This window comes from Aquarana catesbeiana, linkage group LG09, assembly GCF_042186555.1.
Source record: "Aquarana catesbeiana isolate 2022-GZ linkage group LG09, ASM4218655v1, whole genome shotgun sequence".
NCBI classification, from domain to species: Eukaryota; Metazoa; Chordata; class Amphibia; order Anura; family Ranidae; genus Aquarana; species Aquarana catesbeiana.
The window spans coordinates 791,859-804,420 of record NC_133332.1 but is presented as its reverse complement, the minus strand read 5'-3'; the positions used below and the strand labels follow the sequence as shown (position 1 = coordinate 804,420).

The 12,562-nt window shown below is 53.9% G+C and overlaps 1 protein-coding gene across 1 annotated transcript in view; it reads right to left on the bottom strand.

Annotated features, from left to right (window-relative positions):
- LOC141107346 (uncharacterized) overlaps positions 1 to 8,894 on the bottom strand; it is a 103,025-nt gene extending 94,131 nt beyond the window's left edge. The window contains exon 1 of the mRNA XM_073598034.1: positions 8,653 to 8,894. Within this exon, the coding sequence (XP_073454135.1) occupies positions 8,653 to 8,894 (242 nt within the window). The remainder of the gene's footprint in view (positions 1 to 8,652) is intronic.
- Positions 8,895 to 12,562: the final 3,668 nt, after the last annotated feature.

Genomic DNA, 12,562 nt, shown 5'->3' with positions numbered 1-12,562 from the left:
GTATACGTCCCCCTCAGGGTAACTGTACATCACAAGGACTGTATATGTCCCTCCCAGGGTCACCGTACATCACAAGGACTGTATATGACCCCGGGGTCACTATACATCACAAGGAATGTATATGTCCACCTTGGGGTCAACCTACATCACAAGGACTGTATATTACCCTGGGGTCACCGTACATCACAAGGACTGTATATGTCCCCCTGGGGTCACCGTACATCACAAGGACTGTATACATCCCCCAGGGGTCACTGTACATCACAAGGACTGTATATGACCCCCAGGGTCACCGTACATCACAAGGACTTCATATGGTCCATCGGGGTCACCGTACATCACAAGGACTGTAAATGGCCCCCGGGGTCACCGTACATCACAGGGACTGTATATGACCCCCGGGGTCACCGTACATCACAAGGACTGTATATGACCCCCAGGGTCACCGTGCATCACAAGGACTGTATATGCCCCCCGGGGTCACCGTACATCACAAGGACTGTATATGACCCCCAGGGTCACCGTACATCACAGGGACTGTATATGACCCCCGGGGTCACCGTACATCACAAGGACTGTACATGACCCCCAGGGTCACCCTACATCACAAGGACTGTATATGGTCCAGCGGGGTCACCGTACATTACAAGGACTGTAAATGGCCCCCCGGGGTCACCGTACATCACAAGGACTGTATATGACCCCCAGGGTCACCGTGCATCACAAGGACTGTATATGCCCCCCGGGGTCACCGTACATCACAAGGACTGTATATGACCCCCAGGGTCACCGTACATCACAGGGACTGTATATGACCCCCGGGGTCACCGTACATCACAAGGACTGTACATGACCCCCAGGGTCACCCTACATCACAAGGACTGTATATGGTCCAGCGGGGTCACCGTACATTACAAGGACTGTAAATGGCCCCCCGGGGTCACCGTACATCACAAGGACAGTATATGTCCCCCTGTGGTCACCGTACATCACAAGGACTGTATATGTCCCCCCCGGGGTCGCCATACATCACAAGGACTGTATATGGCCCCCGGGGTCACCGTACATCACAAGGACTGTATATGTTCCCCGGGGTCATCGTACATCACAAGGACTGTATATGTCCCCGCCGGGGTCACCGTACATCACAAGGACTGTATATGACCCCCGGGGTCACCGTACATCGCATGCACTGTATAATTCCCCCCGGGGTCACCGTACATCACAAGGACTTCATATGGTCCATCGGGGTCACCGTACATCACAAGGACTGTATATGGCCCCCTGGGTCACCGTACATCACAAGGACTGTATATGTCCCCCGGGGTCACCATACATCACAAGGACTGTATATGACCCCCGGGGTCACCGTACATCACAAGGACCGTATATGACCCCCAGGGGCACCCTACATCACAAGGACTGTATATGTCCGCCCCGGGGTCACCGTACAGCACAAGGACTGTATATGACCCCCGGGCTCACCGTACATCACAAGGACTGTATATGACCCCCCGGGGACACCGTACAGCACAAGGACTGTATATGTCCCCCATGGGGTCACCGTACATCACAATGACTGTATATGACCCCCGGGCTCACCGTACATCACAAGGACTGTATATGACCCCCCGGGGACACCGTACATCACAATGACTGTATATATCCCCCGGGATCACCTTACATCACAAGGACTGTATATGTCCATTTGGGGTCACCGTACATCACAAGGACTGTATATGTACCCCGGGGTCACCGTACATCACAAGGACTGTATATGTCCCCCGGGGTCACCGTACATCACAAGGACTGTATATGACCCCCTCGGGGTCACCATACATCAGGAGGACTGTATATGACCCCCGGGGTCACCGTACATCACACGGACTGTATATGTCCCCTGGGGTCACGGTACATCACAAGGACTGTAAATGTCCCCCCGGGGTCACCGTACATCACAAGGACTGTATATGTCCCCCGGGGTCACCGTACATCACAAGGACTGTATATGTCCCCCGGGGTCACTGTACATCACAAGGACTGTATATGTCCCCCCGGGGTCACCGTACATCACAAGGACTGTATATGACCCCCCTGGGGTCACCGTACATCACAAGGACTGTATATGACCCCCCTGGGGTCACCGTACATCACATGGACTGTATATGTCCCCTGGGGTCACCGTACATCACAAGGACTGTATATGTCCCCTGGGGTCACCGTACATCACAAGGACTGTATATGACCCCCCTGGGGTCACCGTACATCACAAGGAATGTATATGTCCTCTGGGGTCACCGTACATCACAAGGAATGTATATGTCCCCTGGGGTCACCTTACATCGCAAGGACTGTATATGACCCCCCTGGGGTCACCGTACATCACAAGGACTGTATATGTCCCCTGGGGTCACCGTACATCACAAGGACTGTATATGTCCCCTGGGGTCACCATACATCACAAGGACTGTATATGTCCTCCCCAGAGGTCACCGTACATCACAAGGACTGTAAATGTCCCCTGGGGTCACCGTACATCACAAGGACTGTATATGTCCCCCTGGGGTCACCGTACATCACAAGGACTGTATATGTCCCCCCGGGGTCACCATACATCACAAGGACTGTATATGTCCCCCCGGGGTCACCGTACATCACAAGGACTGTATATGTCCCCCCGGGGTCACCGTACATCACAAGGACTGTATATGTCCCCTGGGGTCACGGTACATTACAAGGACTGTATATGTCCCCCGGGGTCACCGTACATCACAAGGACTGTATATGTCCCCCCGGGGTCACCGTACATCACAAGGACTGTATATGTCCCCTGGGGTCACGGTACATCACAAGGACTGTAAATGTCCCCCCCGGGGTCACGGTACATCACAAGGACTGTATATGTCCCCCCAGTGTCACCGTACATCACAAGGACTGTATATGTCCCCCGGGGTCACTGTACATCACAAGGACTGTATATGACCCCCCTGGGGTCACCGTACATCACAAGGACTGTATATGACCCCCCTGGGGTCACCGTACATCACAGGGACTGTATATGACCCCCAGGGTCACCGTACATCACAATGACTGTACATGACCCCCAGGGTCACCGTACATCACAGGGACTGTATATGACCCCCGGGGCCACCGTACATCACAAGGACTGTACATGACCCCCAGGGTCACCCTACATCACAAGGACTGTATATGGTCCAGCGGGGTCACCGTACATTACAAGGACTGTAAATGGCCCCCCCGGGGTCACCGTACATTACAAGGACTGTAAATGGCCCCCCCGGGGTCACCGTACATCACAAGGACTGTATATGTCCCCCGGGGTTACCGTACATCACAAGGACTGTATATGTCCCCCCCGGGGTCGCCATACATCACAAGGACTGTATATGGCCCCCGGGGTCACCGTACATCACAAGGACTGTATATGTTCCCCGGGGTCACCGTATATCACAAGGACTGTATATGTCCCCCCAGGGTCACCGCATATCACAAGGACTGTATACGTCCCCTCTGGGGTCACCATACATCACAAGGACTGCATATGACCCCCAGGGGTCACTGTACATCACAAGGACTGTATATGTCCCCCCCGGGGTCACCGTACATCAAAAGGACTGTAAATGTCCCCCCCGGGGTCACCATACATCACAAGGACTGTATATGTCCCCCCGGGGTCACTGTACATCAAGAGGACTGTATATGTCCCCCCCGGGGTCACCATACATCACAAGGACTGTATATGTCCCCTCCGGGGTCACTGTACATCACAAGGACTGTATATGTCCCCCTGGGGTCACCGTACATCACAAGGACTGCATATGAACCCCCGGGGTCACCGTACATCACAAGGACTGTATATGTCCCCCAGGGGTCACCGAACATCACAAGGACTGTATATGTCCCCTCCGGGGTCACCGTACATCACAAGGACTCTATATGTCCCCCCTGGGGTCACCGTACATGACAAGGATTGTATATGTCCCCCGGGGTCACCGTACATCACAAGGACTCTATATGTCCCCCCTGGGGTCACCGTACATGACAAGGATTGTATATGTCCCCCGGGGTCACCGTACATCACAAGGACTCTATATTCCCCCCCGGGGTCACCGAACAACACAAGGGCTGTATATGTCCCCTCCGGGGTCACCGTACATCACAAGGACTGTATGTGTCCCCCCCGGGGTCACCGTACATCACAAGGACTGTAAATGTCCCCCCGGGGTCACCGTACATCACAAGGACTCTATATGTCCCCCCCGGGGTCACCGAACATCACAAGGACTGTATATGTCCCCCCCCCGGGGTCACCGTACATCACAAGGACTGTATATGTCCCTCCCGGGGTCACCGTACATCACAAGAACTGTATATGTCTCCCCGGGGTCACCGTACATCACAAGGACTGTATATGTCCACCTGGGGTCACCGTGCATCACAAGGACTGTATATGTGCCCCCGGGGTCACTGTACATCACAAGGACTGTATATGTCCCCCCGGAGTCACCGTACATCACAAGGACTGTATATGTCCCCCCCGGGGTCACAGTACATCACAAGGACTGTATATGTCCCCCCTGGGGTCACTGTACATCACAAGGACTGTATATGACCCCGGGGTCACCGTACATCACAAGGACTGTATATGTTCCCCCGGGGTCACCGGACATCACAAGGACTGTATATGTCCCCCCCGTGGTCTCCGTACATCACAAGGACTGTATATGGTCCATCGGGGTCACCGTACATCACAAGGAATGTATATGACCCCCCCGGGGTCACCATACATCACAAGGACTGTATATGTCCCCCCGGGGTCACCGTACATCACAAGGACTGTATATGTCCCCCCCGGGGTTACCGTACATCACAAGGACTGTATATGACCACCCGGGGTCACCGTACATCACAAGGACTGTATATGACCCCCCTGGGGTTACCGTACATCACAAGGACTGTATATGACCCCCCTGGGGTCACCGTACATCACAAGGACTGTATATGACCCCCCTGGGGTCACCGTACATCACATGGACTGTATATGTCCCCTGGGGTCACCGTACATCACAAGGAATGTATATGTCCCCTGGGGTCACCGTACATCACAAGGAATGTATATGTCCCCTGGGGTCACCGTACATCGCAAGGACTGTATATGACCCCCCTGGGGTCACTGTACATCACAAGGACTGTATATGACCCCCCTGGGGTCACCGTACATCACAAGGACTGTATATGTCCCCTGGGGTCACCGTACATCACAAGGACTGTATATGTCCCCTGGGGTCACCATACATCACAAGGACTGTATATGTCCTCCCCAGAGGTCACCGTACATCACAAGGACTGTAAATGTCCCCCTGGGGTCACCGTACATCACAAGGACTGTATATGTCCCCCTGGGGTCACCGTACATCACAAGGACTGTATATGTCCCCCCGGGGTCACCATACATCACAAGGACTGTATATGTCCCCCCGGGGTCACCGTACATCACAAGGACTGTATATGTCCCCCCGGGGTCACCGTACACCACAAGGATTGTATATGTCCCCCCCGGGGTCACCGTACATCACAAGGACTGTATATGTCCCCTGGGGTCACGGTACATTACAAGGACTGTATATGTCCCCCGGGGTCACCGTACATCACAAGGACTGTATATGTCCTCCCCAGAGGTCACCGTACATCACAAGGACTGTAAATGTCCCCTGGGGTCACCGTACATCACAAGGACTGTATATGTCCCCCTGGGGTCACCGTACATCACAAGGACTGTATATGTCCCCCCGGGGTCACCATACATCACAAGGACTGTATATGTCCCCCCGGGGTCACCGTACATCACAAGGACTGTATATGTCCCCCTGGGGTCACCGTACACCACAAGGATTGTATATGTCCCCCCCGGGGTCACCGTACATCACAAGGACTGTATATGTCCCCTGGGGTCACGGTACATTACAAGGACTGTATATGTCCCCCGGGGTCACCGTACATCACAAGGACTGTATATGTCCCCCCGGGGTCACCGTACATCACAAGGACTGTATATGTCCCCTGGGGTCACGGTACATCACAAGGACTGTAAATGTCCCCCCGGGGTCACGGTACATCACAAGGACTGTATATGTCCCCCCCCGTGTCACCGTACATCACAAGGACTGTATATGTCCCCCGGGGTCACTGTACATCACAAGGACTGTATATGTCCCCCCGGTGTCACCGTACATCACAAGGACTGTATATGACCCCCCTGGGGTCACCGTACATCACAGGGACTGTATATGACCCCCAGGGTCACCGTACATCACAATGACTGTACATGACCCCAAGGGTCACCGTACATCACAGGGACTGTATATGGTCCAGCGGGGTCACCGTACATTACAAGGACTGTAAATGGCCCCCCCGGGGTCACCGTACATTACAAGGACTGTAAATGGCCCCCCCGGGGTCACCGTACATGACAAGGACTGTATATGTCCCCCGGGGTTACCGTACATCACAAGGACTGTATATGTCCTCCCCGGGGTCGCCATACATCACAAGGACTGTATATGGCCCCCGGGGTCACCGTACATCACAAGGACTGTATATGTTCCCCGGGGTCACCGTACATCACAAGGACTGTATATGTCCCCCCAGGGTCACCGCATATCACAAGGACTGTATACGTCCCCTCTGGGGTCACCATACATCACAAGGACTGCATATGACCCCCAGGGGTCACTGTACATCACAAGGACTGTATATGTCCCCCCCGGGGTCACCGTACATCAAAAGGACTGTAAATGTCCCCCCCGGGGTCACCATACATCACAAGGACTGTATATGTCCCCCCGGGGTCACTGTACATCAAGAGGACTGTATATGTCCCCCCCGGGGTCACCATACATCACAAGGACTGTAAATGTCCCCTCCGGGGTCACTGTACATCACAAGGACTGTATATGTCCCCCTGGGGTCACCGTACATCACAAGGACTGCATATGACCCCCCGGGGTCACCGTACATCACAAGGACTGTATATGTCCCCCAGGGGTCACCGAACATCACAAGGACTGTATATGTCCCCCAGGGGACACCGAACATCACAAGGACTGTATATGTCCCCTCCGGGGTCACCGTACATCACAAGGACTCTATATGTCCCCCCTGGGGTCACCGTACATGACAAGGATTGTATATGTCTCCCGGGGTCACCGTACATCACAAGGACTCTATATGCCCCCCCGGGGTCACCGAACAACACAAGGGCTGTATATGTCCCCTCCGGGGTCACCATACATCACAAGGACTGTATGTGTCCCCCCCGGGGTCACCGTACATCACAAGGACTGTAAATGTCCCCCCGGGGTCACCGTACATCACAAGGACTCTATATGTCCCCCCCGGGGTCACCGAACATCACAAGGACTGTATATGTTCCCCCCCGGGGTCACCGTACATCACAAGGACTGTATATGACCCCCGGGGTTACCGTACATCACAAGGACTGTATATGTCCCCCCGGGGTCACCGTACATCACAAGTACTGTAAAAGTCCCCCCGGGGTCCCTGTACATCACAAGGACTGTATATGACCCCCGGGGTCACGGTGCATCACAAGGACTGTATATGTCCCCCCGGGGTCACCATACATCACAAGGACTGTATATGTCCCCCCGGGGTCACCGTACATCACAAGGACTGTATATCTTCCCCTGGAGTAACCGTACATCGCAAGGACTGTATATGGTCCCCCGGGGTCACCGTACATCAAAAGGACTGTAAATGTCCCCCCGGAGTCACCGTACATCACAAGGACTGTATATGTCCCCCCCGGGGTCACCGTACATCAGAAGGACTGTATATGTCCCCCCGGGGTCACCGTACATCACAAGGACTGTATATTTCCCCCCCAGGGTCACCATACATCACAAGGACTGTATAAGTCCCCCCCCGGGGTCACCGTACATGACAAGGACTGTATATGACCCCCCGGGGTCACCGTACATCACAAGGACTGTATATGTCCCCCCCCGGGGTCACCGTACATCACAAGGACTGTATATGTCCCCCCGGGGTCACCGTACATCACAAGGACTGTATATCTTCCCCTGGAGTCACCGTACATCGCAAGGACTGTATATGTCCCCCCCGGGGTCACCGTACATCACAAGGACTGTAAATGTCCCCCCGGAGTCACCGTTCATCACAAGGACTGTATATGTCCCCCCGGGGTCACCGTACATCACAAGGACTGTATATGTCCCCCCCCCGGGGTCACCGTACATCACAAGGACTGTATATGTCCCCCCCGGGTCACCGTACATCAAGAGGACTGTATATGTCCCCCCCCCCGGGGTCAACATACATCACAAGAGCTGTATATGTCCCCCCCAGGGTCACCGTACATCACAAGGACTGTATAAGTCCCCCCCGGGGTCACCGTACATCACAAGGACTGTATATGTGCCCCCGGGGTCACTGTACATCACAAGGACTGTATATGTCCCCCCGGGGTCACCGTACATCACAAGGACTGTATATGTCCCCCCCGGGGTCACAGTACATCACAAGGACTGTATATGTCCCCCCTGGGGTCACCGTACATCACAAGGACTGTATATGTTCCCCCGGGGTCACCGGACATCACAAGGACTGTATATGTCCCCCCCGGGGTCACCATTCATCACAAAGACTGTATATGGTCCATCGGGGTCACTGTACATCACAAGGACTGTATATGGTCCATCGGGATCACCATTCATCACAAAGACTGTATATGGTCCATCGGGGTCACCATTCATCACAAAGACTGTATATGGTCCATCTGGGTCACTGTACATCACAAGGACTGTATATGGTCCATCGGGATCACCGTACATCACAAGGAATGTATATGACCCCCCCGGGGTCACCATACATCACAAGGACTGTATATGTCCCCCCGGGGTCACCGTACATCACAAGGATTATATACGTCCCCCCGGGGTCACCATTCATCACAAAGACTGTATATGGTCCATCGGGGTCACCGTACATCACAAGGACTGTATATGCTCCATCTGGGTCACTGTACATCACAAGGACTGTATATGGTCCATCGGGGTCACCGTACATCACAAGGAATGTATATGACCCCCCCGGGGTCACCATACATCACAAGGACTGTATATGTCCCCCCGGGGTCACCGTACATCACAAGGACTGTATATGTCCCCCCCGGGGTTACCGTACATCACCAGGACTGTATATGACCACCCGGGGTCACCGTACATCACAAGGACTGTATATGACCCCCCTGGGGTCACCGTACATCACAAGGACTGTATATGTCCACCTGGGGTCACCGTGCATCACAAGGACTGTATACGTCCCCCTCAGGGTAACCGTACATCACAAGGACTGTATATGTCCCTCCCAGGGTCACCGTACATCACAAGGACTGTATATGACCCTGGGGTCACTATACATCACAAGGACTGTATATGTCCCCCCGGGGTCACCGTACATCACAAGGACTGTATATGTCCCCCCGGGGTCACCGTACATCACAAGGACTGTATACATCCCCCCGGGGTCACCGTACATCACAAGGATTGTATATGACTCCCAGGGTCACTGTACATCACAAGGACTGTATATGTCCCCTTGGGGTCACCGTACATCACAAGGACTTTATATGGTCAATCGGGGACACTGTACATCACAAGGACTGTATATGTCCCCCCGGGGTCACCGTACATCACAAGGACTATATACATCCCCCCGGGGTCACCATTCATCACAAAGACTGTATATGGTCCATCGGGGTCACCGTACATCACAAGGACTGTATATGCTCCATCTGGGTCACTGTACATCACAAGGACTGTATATGACCCCGGGGTCACCGTACATCACAAGGACTGTATATGTTCCCCCGGGGTCACCGTACATCACAAGGACTGTATATGACCCCGAGGTCACTGGACATCACAAGGACTGTATATGTCCCCCCCGGGGTCACCGTACATCACAAGGACTATATACGTCCCCCCGGGGTCGACATTCATCACAAGGACTGTATATGCTCTATCTGGGTCACTGTACATCACAAGGACTGTATATGGTCCATCAGGGTCACCGTACATCACAAGGAATGTATATGACCCCCCGGGGTCACCGTACATCACAAGGACTGTATATGTCCCCCCGGGGTCACCGTACATCACAAGGACTGTATATGTCCCCCCGGGGTTACCGTACATCACAAGGACTGTATATGACCACCCGGGGTCACCGTACATCACAAGGACTGTATATGTCCCCCTGGGGTCACCGTACATCAGAAGGACTGTATATGTCCACCTGGGGTCACCGTGCTTCACAAGGACTGTATACGTCCCCCTCAGGGTAACTGTACATCACAAGGAATGTATATGTCCACCTTGGGGTCAACCTACATCACAAGGACTGTATATTACCTTGGGGTCACCGTACATCACAAGGACTGTATATGTCCCCCTGGGGTCACCGTACATCACAAGGACTGTATACATCCCCCAGGGGTCACCGTACATCACAAGGACTGTATATGACCCCCAGGGTCACCGTACAACACTAGGACTTCATATGGTCCATCGGGGTCACCGTACATCACAGGGACTGTATATGACCCCCGGGGTCACCGTACATCACAAGGACTGTATATGACCCCCAGGGTCACCGTACATCACAAGGACTGTATATGCCCCCCGGGGTCACCGTACATCACAAGGACTGTATATGACCCCCAGGGTCACCGTACATCACAGGGACTGTATATGACCCCCGGGGTCACCGTACATCACAAGGACTGTACATGACCCCCAGGGTCACCCTACATTACAAGGACTGTATATGGTCCAGCGGGGTCACCGTACATTACAAGGACTGTAAATGGCCCCCCCGGGGTCACCATACATTACAAGGACTGTAAATGGCCCCCCCGGGTCACCGTATATGACAAGGACTGTATATGTCCCCGGGGTCACCGTACATCACAAGGACAGTATATGTCCCCCTGTGGTCACCGTACATCACAAGGACTGTATATGGCCCCCGGGGTCACCGTACATCACAAGGACTGTATATGTTCCCCGGGGTCACCGTACATCACAAGGACTGTATATGTCCCCGCCGGGGTCACCGTACATCACAAGGACTGTATATGACCCCCGGGGTCACCGTACATCACATGGACTGTATAATTCCCCCCGGGGTCACCGTACATCACAAGGACTTCATATGGTCCATCGGGGTCACCGTACATCACAAGGACTGTATATGTCCCCCGCGGTCACTGTACATCACAAGGACTGTATATGTCCCCCCGGGCTCACCGTACATCACAAGGACTGCATATGTCCCCCGCGGTCACTGTACATCACAAGGACTGTATATGTCCCCCCGGGCTCACCGTACATCACAAGGACTGTATATGACCCCCCGGGATCACCTTACATCACAAGGACTGTATATGTCCCCCTGGGGTCACCGTACATCACAAGGACTGCATATGTCCCCCGCGGTCACTGTACATCACAAGGACTGTATATGTCCCCCCGGGCTCACCGTACATCACAATGACTGTATACATCCCCCGGGATCACCTTACATCACAAGGACTGTATATGTCCCCCTGGGGTCACCGTACATCACAAGGACTGTATATGCTCTATCTGGGTCACTGTACATCACAAGGACTGTATATGGTCCATCAGGGTCACCGTACATCACAAGGAATGTATATGACCCCCCGGGGTCACCGTACATCACAAGGACTGTATATGTCCCCCCGGGGTCACCGTACATCACAAGGACTGTATATGTCCCCCCCGGGGTCACCGTACATCACAAGAACTGTATATGTCCCCTGGGGTCACCGTACATCAGAAGGACTGTATATGTCCACCTGGGGTCACCGTACATCACAATGACTGTATACATCCCCCGGGATCACCTTACATCACAAGGACTGTATATGTCCCCCTGGGGTCACCGTACATCACAAGGACTGTATATGTCCCCCGGGGTCACCGTACATCACAAGGACTGTATATGACCCCCTCGGGGTCACCGTACATCAGGAGGACTGTATATGACCCCCGGGGTCACCGTACATCACAAGGACTGTATATGTCCCCTGGGGTCACCGTACATCACAAGGACTGTAAATGTCCCCCTGGGGTCACCGTACATCACAAGGACTGTATATGTCCCCCGGGGTCACCGTACATCACAAGGACTGTATATGTCCCCTGGGGTCACCGTACATCACAAGGACTGTATATGACCCCCCTGGGGTCACTGTACATCACAAGGACTGTATATGTCCCCCCGGGGTCACTGTACATCACAAGGACTGTATATGTCCCCCGGGGTCACCGTACATCACAAGGACTGTATATGTCCCCTGGGGTCACCGTACATCACAAGGACTGTATATGACCCCCCTGGGGTCACCGTACATCACAAGGACTGTATATGACCCCCCTGGGGTCACTGTACATCACAAGGACTGTATATGTCC